This window comes from Populus alba, chromosome 17, assembly GCF_005239225.2.
Source record: "Populus alba chromosome 17, ASM523922v2, whole genome shotgun sequence".
Taxonomy (NCBI): Eukaryota; Viridiplantae; Streptophyta; class Magnoliopsida; order Malpighiales; family Salicaceae; genus Populus; species Populus alba.
In genome coordinates this window covers 3693724-3715172 of record NC_133300.1, presented here as the reverse complement: position 1 = coordinate 3715172, position 21449 = coordinate 3693724, and the positions used below count along the sequence as shown (strand labels likewise).

At 32.2% G+C, this 21449-nt stretch overlaps 2 protein-coding genes across 2 annotated transcripts; both read right to left on the bottom strand.

Annotated features, from left to right (window-relative positions):
- Positions 1-989: 989 nt before the first annotated feature.
- Positions 990-2234, bottom strand: LOC118057014 (UPF0481 protein At3g47200). Its single transcript, XM_035069463.2, has one exon. It carries the CDS (start codon positions 2232-2234, stop codon positions 990-992), a length of 1245 nt encoding a protein of 414 aa, XP_034925354.1.
- Positions 2235-18157: 15923 nt separating this feature from the next.
- LOC118057024 (cytochrome P450 81C13) lies at positions 18158-20116 on the bottom strand. Its single transcript, XM_035069472.2, has 2 exons — positions 19147-20116; positions 18158-18938 (listed from the first exon to the last, which is right to left on the bottom strand). Exons 1-2 carry the CDS (start codon positions 20065-20067, stop codon positions 18315-18317), a joined length of 1545 nt encoding a protein of 514 aa, XP_034925363.1. The 5' UTR covers positions 20068-20116; the 3' UTR covers positions 18158-18314.
- Positions 20117-21449: the final 1333 nt, after the last annotated feature.

Below are 21449 nucleotides of genomic sequence, written 5' to 3'. Positions count from 1 at the left end.
TATTTCTAAATTATATAACATTTACATAATTGTATAGGACATCTCGAGTTACATTCAAAGGGAATTATATGAGAAAAAAAATTTACAACCCAAATAATAATAGAGAAAAGGCAGGATACACAAGTCCTATTTATTATTATAACCATTCAATCATAAAAACATAATTGCATGGGTCTTTAATGTCCATTTATTATTGCATGCTTCGATTCTAATTATTGGCTTTATATGTAATTTTTTAAATAATATTTCTAACATTTAGAAATATTTAATTAAATTCAATTTGATAATTTCCCAAACATAATAAATTTTATTTAATAAAGATTGTCTTTTAAAAATATATATTTTTTAAAAATCTAATAAGAAATTTAATCATATTAAATTCTTATTAACATCCTAAATTATTTTAGGATCAAATAAATAAAATTTTATGACTTAATAAATCTCATTTTATTTTAGAAAAAATATTTTCTTTTTAAATCTAAATTAATTTCAATAACAATTAAAACATGCAAGCAATAACATGGTTTGGACTATTTTCTTTTTTCTACTTCCTATGATCAGTATGCAAATTTATTGGCACGAGGTGAGGATATATGTAGAATATAGGCCCGCCGTGAGACAATAAAGATTTGGTCTTCTTCCTCCTGTGATCACTTCCTGCCTCTTATCTGTCGTTGTTCATTTCTTTGATTTTCAGGTTTTTGTCAAATTCGTTGTTAGGTAAGCTGGGTATATTGAAATTGAGATCATGCACTAACTCTTCAGCTTCATTTAAGCTGGAATTGATGATCTTAAAATTAAGAAGAGAATTTTGAGAGGAAACAAGTACAAACTCAATTTTAGGACAATACAACAAGAATTTGCAACAACACTATTAGTTCATAGATACACATGCCCAAAGTTCAACAACAATTAATCTCCAAAGGAAATTAACAATAACAATAACATCAATCATACGTAGGAATAATGAAACTAAACGAGATAAAATCCTAGAATACCGATTTTACGGAAGTGATAGTCTGTATCAAAGTGAGGATCAGGAGGATAGCTGCTGCAACAGTTGCCGTACCTCTCCAAACATTGGTGAAATATACAAGTTTCAAGGTTGCCTTTCTACGGTTACAGCGGTTCTCATAGTGGGTATTCATCTTTTTGCTGATATCATCATACAACGTATAAGTGTCCGTGATTGTTTCGCAAAGCTTGTTAATCATATTTGAAACTGCGGCGTTGTCACCTAGCGAGTTGAGAATAATTCCATTTTCAACTAGCAAACCCACGTCTTCTGCACTGTTGATAAGATGGTCCATAAACTTACTGTAACTGCATACGTAAGCTTCAAACGGGTAGCAGCACCGCTCCAAGGCCATGATATTTCGTACAAGACGTTCGAAGCAGTAATCAATTTCCAAGCGTGGTATTTTCAACACTCCTTCCTCAAATGTTATGTTTAGCAAACATATGTCTCCGGTTACCTGAAACTTCACCCCTGCCTCGCGAAGCATGACGGCATTATATTTCAGCTGGAAACGATCAAAAATATATCTTCGTTCAATGAATCCCTTCAACATAAAATTCCTTTGTAAATCAGTGAAATGCGTGCTTCCCACTACATCCCAGTCGGTGTTTTGCACCCCTTGTGAAGACGTGTACTTTCCCAAATAAACGGTAGCAAGATTAAGAAAAGGAATGCTTGTTTTCTCTTTTCGATAGGCGTTGTTATATATTTCATGAATAATGAAGAAAGGTAGTTGGTTTTCAAGTAGCATCAAGTCTTCTCGTATGTCAAATATCATGGGCAAAACACGTTTAGAATCAGGTTCACAATCATATAAATCCATCAAAAACTCAATGATGAAGACTGCATCCAACATGATCATCTCTATGAAACCCCTGCTTGTAATTTCGCTGAAGTTCTCTGAATAACTGGCTCGGATCCTCTTTTCTTTCTTCTTAATGCTGATCACAAGATCCTCGATGTCGACCTTCATATCCTTCCAATATTCCCGCTCAGCAAACTGTTTGAAATATCTCAATTTTTGCTGTTCCATGTCCTTTAGTCTTTCATCGCCATGGTGAAGAGGACCTATTGAAATCAGTTGTGGAGTGTAGGCTTCCGGTCTTACCTTTCGAAACGAATTGGGCACCCTGTAGATACAACACTCAGCCCCGTCCTGTTGAGAGGTCAACGATTCCATCTTAATTCGCAGCTGTGCCAACATATCTCCAGTCATCTCAATGTTGCGTTTGATGTAAGAAACACCTAAGGTACTTTTCCTTCGTTTGGAACTCCTTCCTTAAGGTACTTTCTATATCTGCACGTTCGGTGAAACAAACCAAGAATGAATGGAAGGTGTGTGTGTGTGTATAGAGAGAGAGAGAAAGAGAGAGAGTAATAACAAGGCAATTTTAAGATATATTTTACCTAACTAATATAGTAATTTCTATCTTATTTCACAAAATTAAGACATTTTTATTTCCATACAACTAAAGGACTATAATTGTCCATGTAAATTTTTTAGAGCAATGCTATATGAAAATCATTCGAAAATTTCATGTGTGAACTAATGTAATTACTCTTAATCAATCATTCAATATTTTTGGAACGCATGTACGCTCAATATATCGCTTCAGTAGTTATCATCACTTAACATATCAATTTATGTGAAATTTTTTATATAATTAGTTAGTATACAAAATATTTAATTTTCAAATTTTTTAGTCCTGCCATTTTTGCTTCTCGATGAATTGTCATGATCAAGAAGGAACATCATTTAAAACTATGCATAAAATCCTCCTAATTAACTATTAAGTTATGTTATTTGGGTCGATGATTCAGCTCAATCTATTATTTTTCATCTTCTAGATGCATTACTTGAAGGCTATTAATTTATTTATCAGAACAAATTAGCATTATAAAGTCGTGAGTAAATTTAAGAATTCTAAATTAAATGATGAAGTATCGAGGGTGCAAAAAAATGATCGAGTTAAGTATTAATGATAGGAGTAAGTATGTAAAATTTATGTAATGGGATTTGATAAATTTTACATTAAAATTAACGTAATTTAAAAACATGTATTTTGGTGGGACCAATAATAGGTGTAACTAGATTTTTTAGCCCGCTAGATCATTTTTTTAATGTATTAAAAAACTATTTAGACATTGTTAGTGTTTTTTCTAGTAGAAAAAAAAATAAATTAAACCATTTAAGGATTAATTTAACGTGATCCATGCATTCAATTTCAAGGTTAAAAGTAACTCAAATGACTAGTAAAAATATAGGTCGTCTCATAATAAAAATTCAAGATCATATTTTTTTTATATAAATACTAAAATAAAAACCTATTAAATTGATTCAGATCAGTTTAAGTTAACTTGTTAGTCCACTTGCCAGGTTATGAGACCATAGTAACCCTATAAAAAATAAATCAAAACAAATAATGAAGCTCAATTTCCAATAAACTTAGTGTTGAATAATAAAATTAAAAAATCATTTAAAAAAAGACTAAAAAACTTGACTCGAATAAACTTGGGTCATGAGACCAAGATAACTTAATAGAAAGTAAATTGAAACAAATTATAAAATTCCATTCTTAATCAACCCAGTGTTGAAAGATAAAATTGAAATAAAATCTGATTAAAAAATATAAAAAATGACTCGAGTAAACCCGAGTTAACAAGCCAAACCTGTGACCTAAGTCATGAGATGAGGATAATCTTACAGAAAGCAAATCAAAACAAATAACGAAACTTAATTCCCCATCACCCTAAAGTTGAAGGATGAATTTAAAAAAAAAAATAATAAGAAAAAAAAATCGACTCAATCAAGTCGATCTGTAAAACTCGCGGTCTACGTTATAAAACTTGGATAACCTTATAAAAAGTAAATTAATAAAAATTATAAAGTTCAATTTCTAATAAATCTAATATTGAAGGATGTAATTTTTTTAAAAAAAACACTATTCTAATAAATAGTATTTTATGAGGAGCGGTACAATTTTTTTTTTTGTTTTTTTTATAAAGAAAGAAAGAGAAGATGAATAAATAATGGTTTGAGAAAAATAAAATAAAAAAAATTATGAAGATATTGTTTTTACAAATTCTTATTTAAAATTTGTCAAAATCAGCTATATACAAAGATGAAGATATTTCATTTTCAAAATACAAAGAAAGAAAGAGAACATGAATAATAACTTATGAATTATTATTTAAAAGTCAGATCTCATAAGTCATGTCTTATATACAAATTCTTAATCAAATGAACAATTCTATTTTTAAAAAAACTTTTGTTCCTTTTCTGTAATTATTGCAATAGAGATTTTCTATTTTTATTGACAAGTGCAGATAGATTAACTAACTAATTGATAAAGAATTATAAGTTTAATCATTGTTAAAAAAAAATTATATGTTTTTTTAGTTATTTATAATGTTAACTATAATATTTTTCATTGTCAAAGTTTTTGTATCTTAAAATCCTAAATTCTAATATATTTTTATTTAAAAATATTTTAAAAATATCATAAAAATCTATTTTTTAACTCTAAAACATCTTCTAATCTATTTAAAAACTATAAGTCAATTTGAATAAAAACACTCACAAAGCATGATCTATTTTTTCTGACATATTTACAAGACAAAAGCACCACTATTGATATTAATATAAATTAGGTTGATGACCCAAATCCATCGATTCCTTCACCCTGAAAAAGGATCGGCTAGCTAGGGATGGATTTTTTATTATTATTGTATATTCTAGTCCTTGTTATTGTTTTTGCCTTTTCGAGGCTTTAACTCGGAATTTTACAAATATTAAAGTTACACCATTTACAATCGAGAGTTTTAAGTTTTTCCTTTCATTTTACAGTCTACTGATAACCTCTCTATCAAACATATAACTCAACTTTCATCTCCCTCTGTACCTATCGATCTCTTTCACTATAACACATTTTCTCCTTCTCTACTTGTCTTCCTCTGACTCGTTAACAATCTTCCTATATATTTAATTGCTTAAATTGTATTAAGAAACCAGACTGGACCGACCTGGTTTAGCTCTTTAAAAAAAAATGAAAAAAAAAAATGAAACTACACACGCCATGCACCTTTATAGGGAAAAGGTAAACTTTATGGATAGAATGCTTATACATATATTAAACCATCTAATGTCTGAAGAGCTTAAACCAAATCCAAAACATCGTACGTAAATTTTCAAAGAACAAAACTAGATAGTGCTGACCTGAGGGAGATCAGTGGACACTCTCTGTAGAGATATGGTCCCAAGCAGCGAGCCTCTTTCCTATAGATTGCAGCTCCTCTCTCTGTGTGTGCAAGTCTCCTGCCTTGTCTACCCTTATGGTTGCGCGATCTCCAGATATATAGTGGTAGGAAAACTGTATTAACTAATTTTTTATTAAATTATCTGTTACTACAATCTATGCTAATAGCCCCATTTTTTTTAGCAGTGAAGGTAATTAATTAAGAATAGCATGTGGAAAAAGAAAGTATATGACAGGCAATAAGGGCAACCATTATCATCTTATTGAGTATGTTTCCCATCAATGGTGGGTCTTAGCATGATGTTTCCCATAATATGGATTATATTTCACTTTTCTCTTCTTTTCTTTTTGAAAGTATATTTCACTTTTTTCTTTTTGTTTTTTAGAACTCACGAGCTTAATAAGATCTACTCTCATGATCTACTTTTCACAATAAAATAAAATATCACATCACATCACATATGATATAGTATTCTTATGGCGTTGAGAAAAAGAAATTTGAGACCTACAATATGCATTTTGTAAGTTAGATAGATAAATTAAAAAGCAATTTTATAGTGATATTTTTTAAATGATCAAACAGTCACACTTTCCACGTGTGGGATTAAGAGTTTTTTTTTCCAACAAAAAATAATCTTTTTAAGTGTTCTCAATGTTTTCTTCTAGTATATATAAAAAAATTAATTGGAAATTAAAAACTTTATGTTTGTATTTAATAAAATAAACTAAGAATTATATATATTAATACATATTAAATAAATTATTAAGGCTAACTAAAGATTGATTCCAGAAATTAAGAGATTAATATATATATTAAGATATTTAATCTTGTATTGAGAATAGCTCTTTAAAATTATTTTATTTAATTATACAATAATAAAATTATTTTTTATAAGAAAAGTTATAATTTAAATTTTATCAAAACAAAATATTTTTCTTGTATAATTCCATCTATTTTTTATTAATATAATTTAAAAACTTAATTAAGTCAACGCTTTTCTAATTTGAACCATTTTTTCAATGTAATTAATGCATATTTTAAAACTATATATTTTAAAAAAATCTTTACAGCTTCAATAATAATAAAATAAAAAAAGTACAACAAGATCTTTTACCGATCAGGAACCGATCTTTGATTAATTTTCCATCTGAATTCAGTAAAGGGACCTTAAAGAGAGAATTAACATAAAGGTAAGAATTAATTTAAGCCAACAACTAATCTTTGATTTTTGGAAAACAGCCAAAAAGAGCTGTCATTGTAGACTATTATGATCTCCAATTATTTGCTTCGTGAACATTGAATTATCAAACTATTAAAGGATCTATACTTATAATATATTATTTATTGGAATTTTTTTATTGATTTTTAATTTTAATTTCACTCTTTAACAACACTATCTCTTTTTTTTTATTATTTATTTCTTCATCCAATATTAAATTTTCTTCATCTTTTTAAAAATTATGCTTCGTAATTTTTTTATTAGGTTATATATTGATCCATGAATTTTTTTTTCTTTCGATTTTAGCATTTAATATTAGATTTATTGAAAGTAGGCTTTCATATATTTTTTTGATATGTTTGCTATGAACTTATCATTATCTCATTACTCATGTCTTTAGTTTAACAAGTTAAGGTAGTTTAACTTGAATAATTTTTTTGTACACACCTTTTTTTAATTAATTATTTTTTTTATTTTATTTTTTAAAATTGAGTTGGTTGAAAATAGAGTATCATAATTTTTTTTTTCTGTAAGGTTATCTTGATTTCTTATATAACCACTGCCATGAGATTAAGAAGTTGACTCATGTTCAAGAATCAAGGATTTAAGGGAAATTAAAGTAAATCATTTTTTGATAGATTTTGTATTTAAAAATTATTTTTGACATAAACGCATCAAAATGATTTTAAAATATCAAAAAAATATTAATTTAAAGTAAAAAAAATTAATTTTTTTTTAAAACAAAAATAAATAGGAACTAAAAGTGTGGCGCTGGCATGACTGGAGCATTACCGAACTTAAAAGTATAATGATTTACATGCTGGAAAATAAAGCTTGTGGAGTAATTTCTCATACAATGATTTATCCTTCTCCTTCACATGCAGGAACAGTTGTCTTTTTGGACCACGTACACCTACAATAATGATAAATACAAGCCTATATGCGAAGTGCACGTTTTATTCCATTCAATGAATACTTCAATGTATTGGGTCAGTAAACAAAGTTTCTTGTCCTTATTGTATTGCATTATTGCACGTTTTTCTTTCCAGTATGATAGATTTTTCTACCATTATCAAGAAAATATATTGCAATAGAAAATTTCACAGCTAATATATACAAATTATATGGAGTACTATATTTCTAAAGCCTATATTCCACCTTTGAAGAAATCTTTCTTCTTTCGAAAACACCTTGGAAAACACTCTCACTTCCCTTACGAGTCAAGGTTTCATATGAAATTTTTTTCCATTCATCATTTTATCAAATTGACAAAGGACACACTCAAACGCCTTGTAAAAATTTTTTATTACCATAATAATCTATGTTTTTTCTTATCGTTTTTAATATCAAATTAATCCAAATTGTGTTACATCTATCACATATTTAACACTCTTGCAAGTCTCTTTATATCAATAATATATGTACCACTCAAGTTTATCATCTAGTAACACGTAAGAAATCTTTTTTCCTGGCGATAAATCTTAGAAAAACTCACACGTACTATATGCGAACAGGGAATATATTCCATTCAATGAACTATTCAATTAGTGATAAATTTCGTTTGCAACCACGTAAGAAATCCTTCTTTATTTCTTACGACAAGTCTTAGACAATACTTAATTGTCATATGCTGTGGTGGTCCGTGACATCTAAATTTTTGGATTGCATTATGAAAGATTTTACTGCACGCTTTTCGTACAATAACAGATGTAATGTAATTTTTTTATCAACATCAAAAAAGTTTCTTGTCTTTATCGGTTGTAATTTTTTGCACGTTTTTCTTCCAGTATGATAAGTACCTTTTTCTTCTCATTGTTTGGATGTTTGAAATAAACAAGGGAAAGAAAATGGAAGGTAAAATACTTAGTCATTCATTTTTTTTTTTTGGAGTGATAATGTTTTGCACTAATTGAATTTATGTTAGTTTAGGATTTAAGTCCCTTATTAAGAACATTTTGACAAATAATTAAAAGCATACTTATAAAATAATAAGGTTTTCCTCCAAAACCCTCTAACATTGAAGTAACTTAAAGAAAAGAAGGCTTTTGAAGGATTATAACACTACAAGATTTAACAGTTTTACCGACGGAATTTTTCCGTCGACGTAAGACACATATTCCATCGGTAATTAATTTACCGACGACATTACCGACGGAGAAATTTCCGTCGGTGAATCTTTTGTCGGTAATTTTTTGTCCGTCGGTAAAATTTTTTATTACCGACGGATTTACCAATGGATTTACCGACGGAAATTTCCATCGGTAATTATTTAAAAAACATTTTTTAAAAAAAATTCATTTTATAAAATTATAAATAATTAAATTAACATAAATCAACATTGTATAATATATACTACTCAAAATGCTTGGAAAAAAGAATAAGAAAATTAACTCAAACAAATTTGCAACAAATAAATAAAACAAAAAAATTAATTCAACTAAAAAAATTCATATGAAAAAAATGAAGTTGCAATTGCTAAAAATTTTAAAATCCTATAAATAAATCAACTAAAAATTGATCTCATATGAAAAAAAAAAAATTCTCACAGCAACATTTATACAATTATTATGAACAAAATCAATTAAAATTAAATAAAAAACAAATATAGTGAAAAAAATCATGAAAAAATAAGAAAAAAGAAAAATCTTACCTTAATATACTTGCAAGTGAAGCCAAGGAAAAAAAATTCATAAAGCATATTAATTAAAAAAAACTAAGAGGATAAAAGAAGAAAGAAGAAGAAGACACACCCGAGCATGGAGGAAAAGAGAAGGAGATGAGGAGAGAAAAGAAGAGAAAGAAATAGATATTGATGTTTTTTACATATAGTGAAGAAGAAGAAGAAGAAGAAGAAGAAGAAGAAGAAGAAGAAGTAGAAGAAGAAGAAGAAGAAAAAGAAATAATGAGTCTGTCTCTTGTGAAATAAGCGGATTCAGGTTTTTTATTGGGGCGCGTTCCCGACGGATTTACCGACGGATAATTGAATATTAATATTTTTTAATTATTTCGTCGGTAATTCCGTCGGTAATATTTAATTTAAATTTTTAATTTTGTAAAAAGTTTTCAGAAACCGCCAAAAATTACCGATGATTTTTCAATCCGTCGGTGATTCCGTCTGTAATATTTAAATGAAAATTTTAAATCAATTGAATTTTTTCAGAAAACCGCCAAAACACACCGATGAATTTTTAATCCGTCGATGATTTTGTTCATAAAGTAAAACAATTAACAGTGCAATTGGAAGATGAACAGTTCTGAAGCTCTCTGGAAAATACCGACAGAAAATTCCCGATGGATTTACCGACATGATGAACAGTGTTCACAGTTTACCAACAGATTTCCCGATGGATTTACCGACGGATTAATTCTGTCGGTAATTCCGTTGGTAAAAAATGACACGTCGTCATTTTTTTTTGCTTTGTTTTATTTTTCCCATGATAATTCCCTCGGTATATACCTAGGGAATATTTCTGTCGGTAAAATCCCTCGGAAATTTACCGATGGAAATATTCCCTCGGTATTTCCATTCGTATTTATTGATTTTCTGGTAGTGTAAATAATAAGGTTTTCCTCCAAAACCCTATAACAAATAGAAGTTGAGGAGAAGCCACCCAGATATCTTGATCAAAGTCAAGGTAAAAATTGAAAAGTAGTGGAATGCTGGCTTTCTAGAAGTAATTAAATATCCATAATGGGTATCCAACATTGTTGTCGTGCCAAAAAAAGAGAGGGAGATTAGAGTTTGTGGGGATTTCAAGGACAATCTAATTAGACAAGCTAAGACAAATCCATTGAGAAGAACACTGAGCATATAATCAGTAGCCTTTTATTGCAAGTTATGAGATGCATGTCTGGACGACTTGAAGTTTCCATGAAGGTTAATGATAACATATACTTGAAGGATATGTTTCAATTGGAGGCAAGTTCGTGGCTGATTGACAATCTAGGACGAGGTTGACACTATAAAAACTTGATGGGTGTTGGCACGTGCACACAACCAATCAGAGAACAGTTCTTGAGAAAATCCAAGAGATGAAAGATTTGTTAAGCTCCTTCATAATAAATCAAGCAACACCACACTTGGAGGCATTGTCAAGCTTGATAAACAGCGAGAGCAGTAATAGTCACAGGCAACCCATGATGGGCACTACACTTACATTTGAGTGGAGGGTTAGCACGCAAATGAGCCAATGAATCAGAAGAACAAAGACGGCTTTGGATAACAAACAAAGACACCCTATGACGATAAAGCATCAAAGAGTAGGTAAGGATGCATACATGTCATCCAACCTCAAAGCATTGCAAATATTTTTTGAATTGTTACAGAAAAAATCCTTAAAAATCCAGCAAGATTGTAATGAATCTAAGTGGACAAAGAAAGAATCATTGATTTGATAATAGCAAAGAATCATAGTTTTAACTCTGAAATGAGAAGAAGATGAGATAAACCCTATGATTAGGAAAATTTCAAAGAAATGAGAAGATTGACCATGTCAGTAGGAGGAATATTTAGGTTAACCTTGCAATCAGGAAACACCAAATTTTCAAACCCCTCAATTGGAAATTACCAAGTCAACCCTGCAATCAGGAAACACCAAGTTCTCAACCCTGCCATCAAGAATCCTAATTTTAAACCTTGCAATCAAGAAGGCAATCAACAAGAAAAGTGAGAAGAACCTTACTATTAGAAAATTCTCAAAGAAAAAAAAAGTTCAAACCCTGTCATTAGAAAGAATAAGAAAAGCCTTCCATAAAAAAAGGATGAGATAAACCCTACCATTAGGAATTTCTCAAAGAAATGAAAAGATCAACGCTGCATTCAGGAGGAGTCTTTAGGTCAACCCTGCAATCAGGAAGCACCGAGTTTTCAAACCATGTGATTAAGAATTATCAGGTCAACTTTGCAATCAAGAAGCACCAAGTTTTCAACCATATCATCAGGGAATCTAGTTAAATTCAATTATCATGAAGGATAAATGTCAACCCTGCAATCAGAAAGGACAAATGTCAATCTTGTAATGAAAAAAAAAACGTCAAGTGAAGAACTTGATCAAATCTTATTATCAAGAAAAGAAGTGAGAAGAACCCTACCATTAAGAAATTCTCAAAAGAAAGAAGAAAGTTCAAACCCTACCATCAGAAAGAACAAACTTCGGTTCTAGTTAAAGGGGATCACTAGATGGGATCTTAAGTTAACCCAACCACACAGAGATTTTATCTTTGGTTAAAGGGAATTGCTAGATGGGATTTCAGGTTAACCAAGCTACATATAGACTTTGGTTTTGGTTAAAAGGGATTGCTACATAGAATCCCGGGTTAACCTAACCACATAGATTTTAGTTTTGGTTAAAGAGAATCATCATATGGAATTTTAGGTTGACCGAGCTACACATAAATTTTGGTTCTAGTTAAAAGAGATCGCCAGATGCAATCTTAGATTGCCCGAGCCTCACACAGATTTTAGCTTTGGTTAAAGGGAATCGCCAAATGGAATTTCAAGTTGACTGAACTACACAGACTTTGGTTCTAGTTAAAGGGAATCGCTAGATGAGATCTCAGGTTGACCGAACCACACATAAATTTTAGCTTTGGTTAAAGGGAATTGCCAGATGGGATTTTAGGTTAACTGAGCTATACATAGACTTTGATTCTGTTTAAAAGAGATCGCCAAATGGGATCTTAGGTTGACCGAGCCGCAAATATATATTTTTAGGTTTTGGTTAAAGGGAAACGCTAGATGAGATTTCAGGTTAACTCAACCAATTAAAGAATTTAGGGGATTATTAGATTGTAATCCCTCTCGAAAAGAAAAAGACGATCTCAGAATAACCAAGTTGTATATAGTTTTGATAATTAGTTTCTAGTTAAAGGGGATTGCTGCAAAGACTGAGTTTTAGAACAACCGAGTTAAAAGTTATGAAAAGATCAGTTTCAGAAGAGTATTTTGTTTGTCTTTACAAACTTCCTACGCAAAGCACTTAACCAATTTTTGCTCTATAAGTATTGTAAAGAGATGGCATTTGTTGTTATCCATTTTTAGGTCCTACACAAAAAAAAGAGAAGATACAGAAGAATCAAAAAATTATTATCAGAAGAAAAAAACCAAGAAAAAATAGTAGTGGGAAGAGGATGTTAGAGCACCCATAAAATGGCTAAAAAACGGTTAAGAAAGTTTAAAAATACAAAGATTAAAATTTGATAGTATATTTTTTACCAATGAAGGCCCTGCCTTATTGACAAAAAAATCAATTTTAGGAAGAAAAGTCCAAACTGAGATATTTAAGGACTCAATTAGATTTTGTTGAACGGTTAATTGAGTTTATGAAGGGTTTGATTGCAAGAAACGTTGATTTTTAAGTCAATTTAGGCTTTAATTAAAAGAAATTAAAGTTTGGGGCAATTAGGGACTGAATTGCATAAAAATTAAAATTTGATGAGCAATTAGGAACTTGATTAAAGGAATAAAAAACCAAGGACCAAATTGGAAAAGGCGCGTAAATATTGTTGCTGCCCAAATTTTGACCTATTTTTTTGATAAGTTTACAGAAAAAAACAAAAATAGCAAAAAACAATGAAAACCCTAAAAAATGCATTTTTGATATATTTGCATCGTTTTTAGCATTTTCAACATCATCTCAAAAGAATGTAAATTTTCAAAGATATTTGGAATGCGTTCAATTTTTAACGCGTAAATTTTATGATCACTGATTTTCCTTGTTAAGTCGATGTTGATATTGCTCACTTTTAAAAAATACAAAAAAAAAATAATCAAAATTTACAAAAAAAAAAAAAAAGAACAGAAAAAAAAGAAGTTGAGGGACCAGTTTGAAAACCTTACAACAATGATCCTATAAATACTAAGCTACAATGATAAGAAAAGAGGAGGGGTGAAAATTTATTCACGAGGAGAAACATTTGGGGACCCAGGGAGAAAATTTTGGGGAGACGAAAAATTGTGAAAAAAGGAAAAGGGAAAGAAAACCTAAAAAACCCTAATCTTCTCCACGCAGCTGCCGCCTCCCTGACCAAAAAAAAAAAAAACCCAAAGAACCCCCTCCATCACCATTTTCCCTCAACGCCAGCTTCCTCCCTTTGAAAAAATGCTTCCTTCTCCCTTGGCCCGATCAAGACTCCCTTGCTCAACTATTTTCCCTTTTCAAAGGATCGCCCAACCCTTAACCAAAACAGACCGGCTCCCCTGCATACCGGCCTCCACTCCAAACCGCAGCCCACCCCCTCTCATTTTTTAAAACACAGCTGCCATCCCCGGGGTCCTTGGTTTTGCTCTCCCATAACCAGAGAGCCAAGGACCCCCGACCATTTCAGATCCTCCATTCCCCCCCCCCGTTTCAGCCGATTGAAACCTCCCAGCTGGGGAATGCCATCTATTCCCTCATCAACAAATTTTCAAACCCTCTCTCGGCCAACCTCCATCAACCGGCCAACAGCATCATCTTCCCTTCTCTAATAGCTCATTACAGAGACAATGAGGAAATGAGTAGGGAGGGTAGAGGATAGTGAAGAAGGGGCAGAAAACCGAAGCTTGGATGGGCGCCGATCTCACAACCATGGAGGCGGTGGACAACACCGCCATTGCAGAAATGAAATTGGAGGAGGGAAGTTGCCAATCCAACCATCTACACGCCTAGTCTGTTGGCGGCGCGTGCAACGCTCGACTCCAGATTTGGTAGATCGAAAGGAAGAGAAGCCGGACTGAAAACAAAGAAAAAAGCTACAACAGACTTGCTTGCTGCGTTTTTGTTGGTTTTGCAGGTAACGGTGGAGCTCACCGCCGACGAAGAAGGGAAGAAGGGAGGAAGCCAGTATGGATCTTCACTGCCGCCCGGATTTCATGACCCAGAAGCCTTCAGCGCTGTTCCCGAAGCTTTTTGTAATTTTCAAATGTTGTTGTGTATATTTAAATTAGCAGTATTTGATTTATTTTGAACTTTTGATATTTTGTAATTTGTAAAAGTGATGTGTGAGTTCAGCATAGTAAAAAAGTAATATTAGTGTGTGTTTGTTTTTTTTTTTTATTTATGTTATTGAATTATAAAAATAAAAAAGAATTAAGTGTTTAATTTGAATATGGTTAAATATTTTGAGGATAAATAAAACCATGTTGTATTTCCCAGGAAAATATAAGAACATGTTTCTACATCTGTTTTGGGATTTAATAACTGATTTATTAAAACCTTAAGAATTTGATTAATATTTCAAATTTTCCAATCACATCAAACCGTGAAGCAACTTACCTCAGGTAGGGTGCGTTAGGGGTGCTAATACCTTCCCTAGCCATAACAAATTCCTTACCCTCGAATCTCTGATCACGACTAGTAAATCCGGGTTTACTAGAAACCTTCAATAAATACTAGGTGGCGACTCCCAAGACTCCAAATCAAGCAAACAAACGAAAAATCACTAGCCATCGCCGCACGGCGTGACGTGCGACAGACTTGATTGAAGAAATAAAAAACCAAGGACCAAATTGGAAAAGGGGCGTAAATATAGAGGCTGAAATTAATCGAATTAGGGGCTAAATTGAAGAAATTAGAAGTTTGTTGATTAATTGTGGGCCAAAATGCACAAATTCAAGACCAAGGATCAAAGTGAAAAAGGCGGTCAACTTCAGGGTTGGCATTTGAATTTGGCAAGGATGTAATCGAATTGATTCTTAAAGTCAAAATCTTAATTGAGGGCTTGGTTTAAAAAATTGAAAATTATTGACTGATTTTGAAACAAAATCTTTTTGGTGCCATTTTTAGAAATTAATTGAGGGCATGTTTTGTTCAAAACAACATCGTTTCATTCAATTTTCACATAAAAAAGAAGAAGAAGGAAAACAATGTTGTTTTGAACGGCACTAGATATCTTTTATTTCCTTTAAACGCGCTCCAGGTGGGGGAAGAAGAAGATTGTTCCCCTGCTGCCCCTGTAGCGCCTTTCTCCCTCTCTCACACAAATACCCAAAACCCGATATAACCCACACCCATGGCCTCCCACCAAATTGAAAAAACTGGGGGAAGAGGCCCTGCGAGTGGCCGCCCCGCCAACCTACCCATTCAATGTGATTAGATTGGGTAGGTTGGCTCTCTCCCCCTTTCTCTGTTATAAATACCAGAGGTTGAGACAAGAGAGGGGGGAGGAGAGAAGGACGAGCAGAAAAAAAGAAAAAGAAAAAGGAATTGAAGAGAGCAAAAAAAAAAAACATAAAAGAATAAAATAAAGAGGGGGCGACGTGGAAAGAGACATATATAAAAATAGAATAAAGAGAGGAAAGATATTGAAACAGAAATGAAAAAGAAAAGAAAGAAAACAAGGGAGAATAAAGGAAGGGAAGGGAAGAAGAAAAACGATAGCGAGGTCGAGGATAGACTAATAGGAAAGAAGAAAGGGAACAAAGGAGATGATAAAAAGCAAAAAAAAGAAAGCACACATAGAAAAAAGAGGAAGAATCACCAACCAGCAAAGTAGCTCCTAGTACACGACCACCTTGTTGAGAAGAATAACCATATGTGCTACCATCAACACCACCGTGAGTCACTGCCAGGTTAACTTCCCCTTCCTTTCTTCCCCCTCCTTTTTTTCCTTCTTTTGCATCGTATCCATTGTTTTGCTAGTGAAGAGTGGAAAGTGAATTATAATTCACTCTTCACTGTTCATGGCCCAGACTAGGGCCGACCCAAACCAAAATGTATTGGGTCGGGTTTATCCCAGTATCCTTTGAAATAGTTTAGTTGAGCCGATTTTGGCCCAACCCTTATTTTTGGTCGATATTGGCCTCAGTATTTTGGGCAAACTTCGGCCCAATTTATTTTTGGGCCGAACTCGAACCAATTCCTTTTGGGTCGGTCTCGGCCCAACCAACATAATTAGGCGCAACCCAACCCTATATATTATTATAATATAATAATGATATATAATGCAAAACATATATATAACAAATAAAATTTCAAAAAATCCTTTCAAAAAAATTTTGTGATTTTTTTGTGACTTTTCTACCAATTTTTGATTAATATTGGTTTGTACTTTTATATTGTAAAGATATAATTCTAGTATTAAAATACTTGGTTTTCTTCAAAATGTTGCAAAAAAATTATATAGAAAAAACAACAAAAAATGCCTTGTTTTAATGCATACAACCAAGTCTCTTAAGCTTATAAGAAATTTTCATATTGTATTTTTATACAACAAAAATGTTTTTTAAAAAAATATATATTAGCATATATTTTAAGTTTTAATAATCAGTTTATTAAAGCCATGAGAACTAGGCTAATATTTTAAAAATACCAAAAACAATATTTTGTTTTCTTTAATATATAGGATTACGAACTTGTACCTAAGATGTCTTCCTAATATTAAATAAGAGATAGTTTTTTTTTTTTTTTTTTTATGATAGAACGGTTAGGTTTTACCTTGATAATATAAGGATTTCTTTACTGAGGAGTACTTTTCTTAAACACTAGACAAACCAACAATTAGAAAACACACCAATACATTAGTTTATATTAGACAATTAAACAATGCAGCTTACTTAAGATAAGACGTATTAGGGGTGTTAATACATTTTCTTTACGCAAACAGTCATCATGCCCAATCTTTGAGACCAGTTACGGTTTCTAATAACTAAAAGCTAGGTGGCGACTCTAATTTTCTCTTTCCTCTTATAAAAGACAAGAAATCTTTATCTTTCCCTTTTCCCAATTTTCAGATACCAAAAGTGGACGTTCGTCGTGATATCGTACATGTGCGACACTAGATGTGATGGTGATGTCTGGCTTGGGCTAGAATATTTTGTGTCTAATATTGAAACACTACGAATTGCATTTTAATCTTGCGAATAAACTCAATTCTAGGTTAGGTGGGGAGTAACGGTTTGACTCATGATTTTCAGTCGATATTTAGATTCTTAAAACATCCAACTATAAGTTGAGTATTTACTCAATAGTAGTGGTCATACTATGCCCCAAACATTCCTTGTAGACCTTTATATTGCCTTTATAGAAGGTGGGTTGATATTTTTTTCTAAAATAGTCTTGCCCCATCTACCTTTTTTCCCTAACTACCACTTTCCATGCCACCTTGCAAATATTACTAGATTTAATAGTTTTATCATTAGTGTTTATGTTTATATTTATCAATGTTCTAATAGTAAAATTTGCCTTATGCTTTGGATGATGTAATAACTCGAGGAACTCTCTTAGCCATAAAAAAAATACCATTAAGGCTATGGTATAGATATTATCAAGAATACCCTTTAAAGAACGGAAATATTCCATTCACACAAGTGAGTTTGATACATTTTCTAATAAGGTCTTGTCCCCTTTATCTTTTTTCCAACCTACCACCTACAATGTCATCTTGCAAATATTACTAGATTTAATAGTTTTATTATTGATATTTCTATTTCTATTTATTGATTTTCTAATAGTAAAATTTAGCTTATTCTTGGAAACGATGTAATAACTTGAGCTACTCCCTTGGGCATTAGAAAGAATGTCATTAAGGCTATCTATATTTTATCTATAGTCAAGTTTATCTATAGTTTCTTTGTTTAATTTTGAGCTTTTTTTCACCTTTTTATACCACAAAAAACAAACTCAAAATAATTGAACTTCCTCATCAAGGGTGGATTGATTTCCAAAGCAAAGTACACTTAGAACTTCATTTCGAAATAGAGATAATTCTGGATTGCATTACAAAGCATTGTACACTTGGAACTTTTATTTCCAACTAGAGATAGTTCTGTTGACCCGGAACCTTAATTCCAAATAGAAATAGTTCAGTGTAGAGAGTCACAGTCTTAGTACATAGCTGGGATTAGGGTGGAGAGATGAGACTAGTTGTGAAAGGGCGTGGAGTACAAATAGCCTCCAAAGGCTTAGCCTTTTGTACAGAGATAAGAGCTTTTACTATGCTCATATCTATCAGTTCCTGTCCGACTCTTTCCCATTCAAAGCACTGAATAAGTGCAGCCAATGCCAGCATCACTCTGCGCATGGCCATGTGATTCCCAGGGCAAGCCCTTCTCCCAATACCGAATGGGATGAATCCTTGTTTTTCCCCTTCATTATTAAGACCTTCAAATCTCTCCGGCTTGAAGCTCTCAGGATCTTCCCACAACTTGGGATCCCTATGTATGGCCCATGCATTCACCATCACAATCGTGCCTCGTGGTATCTCGTAGCCACCTATGATGCAGTCTTCAGATGGTGCGTGAGGCAGCAAAAGTGGGGCTGGAGGATACAAACGAAGGGTCTCATTAACGACACAACGGAGATATCTTAGCTTGGGAAGATCAGACTCTTGTACCAAGAGCTCATGTCCGACTTCCCTGTCAATCTCTGCTTTCACCCTCTCTAATCTCTCTGGATGGTTCAGCAGAAATGTCATTGCCCATTCTGTAGTGAAATCTACTGTATCTACTCCCGCCAAATAGAGTGTCTGTGGTAGATGAAAAATTCATGCTCAGACAAAGACAATTACTTATATTAATATTGCTTAATTTTAACTAGGGATAAATCCAGACTTTGGAAAGTGGGGTGACCAAACCGTACAAGTTTTACTATTTTTTTTTTTTAAATTTAAGAGATCTTTAGAAAACATGTAAAACTTCGAAGGGCCAATAAGTTCGGTATTCTAAGTTGCTTACCGCCATGGTACCCTTGACAACTTCATCCGTATACAATTCAGGGTCTGATTTTTGGAGGGCCAATAGACTTCCAATAACAGTTATCTGATCCTTCACTCCTTCAGCAGGATTACTTGTAACTGAACTTGTTTCCTTTCGTTTCACCTCTTCTATCAATCCCTGCAAGAATTCATCCCTCTCTTTAAACACCTTTATCACACTCTCCTCCTCCACCTTGTAGCCAACCCATTTCAAAATGGTCCCTGTATTTGAAGGGAATATCTTTTGGACATCCTCAAGACACTGCTTTCCTGAATCGAGACAGGCAGCCTTCTCCTCTTCCACCCACTTCTTTCCAGCAATCATCTTCATAATTACATTGAGAGAGGTGATTGTGAAGAAATACTTCAAGTCCACCTTCTTGGCTCCATCATCAGAGACTTTGGACAGAATTAGGCGGAGAAGGGTGCGAATTTCTTCAGTAATGGCAGTAGACCTATCAAGGCAGCTTCGAGAAAACAGTTCAGTGACCGAGAAACGTCTCAGAGTCCGCCAGAGATGGCCATACGGAGCAAATAAAAAGGCAGCGTAGTTGTAGCTCCAATAATGGAAAAATATGCTCTGAGGCCTGTTGGCAAAAACTATATCATTCTTGAGGAAACATTCTTCAGCTGCTGATAAAGAACAAACAACAACAATGTTCTTGCTGCCTAATTTAAGAGTAAAAATTGGACCGCATTTATTTGAAAGAATTGCTAGCACTTTATGCATTGGTGGCTTCGTGACAAGGTGGAGATGGCCTATGATCGGAAAACCGAAAGGACTTGGTGGTAAGTTGCGGGAACGTTGGAATACAAGTTTGAATACAAGAAAGCTGGAGAGGAAGAAAGCAAGGCAGTAGTACATGTAGTCCATGGTGAAGTGCAAATTATTTGTAAGCATTGTGGGTTTCTGTGGATGGAGAACAAGGTTTAAATAGATAGATATGAGATAAGGGAAGAGATTTTTATTTTTTAAAAGCAGTTACTTCGATTACAAACATATCTAAATAGTATTTTTTAAAATTTTATTTTTAATACAAATAAATAAATAAAATAAAAATTGGATTGTCTGCAAGGTTCTTACGTTGGATAATGACAACTTAAGGAGTAACAACTGCCAGATTCCAAGTCAAAGACTGGCAGGTGGTCTCAATTGTGAAATCAAATGAGAATTGATCAAAAAAAATAAACTGGATAAAATGAAAATTTGAGTTTAATAAATTAACGAATTCATAATGGCGAAGATGATTGAAAGGTTATTTAACGTGCAAAGAATTAAAAATAAAAAAATTGATCGGATATATTGTTTCATCATTGAAAAAGGAACAAATGTGTAATAATTCGTTAATTAATAGGCCATGATTTAATGCAATAATTTTTAAATGATTAATTAATGACAATTAATGCCGGAATTGTAATGACAATTACACTTGATAAGGTATACTAAGTTAATAAATTGTAAGAAACTTATAGTGAAACATTTATGTAGAAAACAAGGATTCTCCGAACACCAAAGCAATATATAGTTAAATAAGTAATTACAATAGATTAGAAGAACAAATTAAATTCTAATTAAAAAGTAATCAAACTCCTTCTTTAGCCACTAGAGTTCAGAGTACTTCAAGCGAGGGGAAAAATACGTTAATTAATTGAAAAATAATTCTTGATAATTAACTCGTGTTAGAAAATAAATTATAAAATAGACATAGTTTATGGTTGATCAAAATGATAATTATATGAGTTTAACAATTAAGGACTGATTAGTATTATATCATTTAGTGATAAATATATGATTGCTTAATGTCCCATCCATCCGACAATTTAAATTATAAGAAACTGTTAAGCCACAAGAGGCCATAAACCAGATCCCAAATATTTAGGATGAGCTGGATGTGAGTGAATGCATGCATAATAGAAGAAGCCATTAAACATGGGTCGTGGCTATTAAAAAGTAATGGAATAAGTGGTTATACGAGTTACAACACTATTTATGACTATCAGTTATATTCTAATTAATTCCAAGTTATTAGTGGTTTTAAAATTCTCTTTGTATTTAAGTTTTATTGTTACTTTTATATTTCAGTTTTATCTGTACGAGGAGATACATATTTTTCAATAAAGTAAAAAAATGTGGAACAATTTTCACTCGACAATTTAGTTCAGATAAAACTGAAACTAATTGTTTAACAATTAAGGACTGATTAGTATCATATCATTTAGTGATAAATATATGATTGCTTAATGTCCCATCCATCCGACAATTTAAATTATAAGAAACCAAGT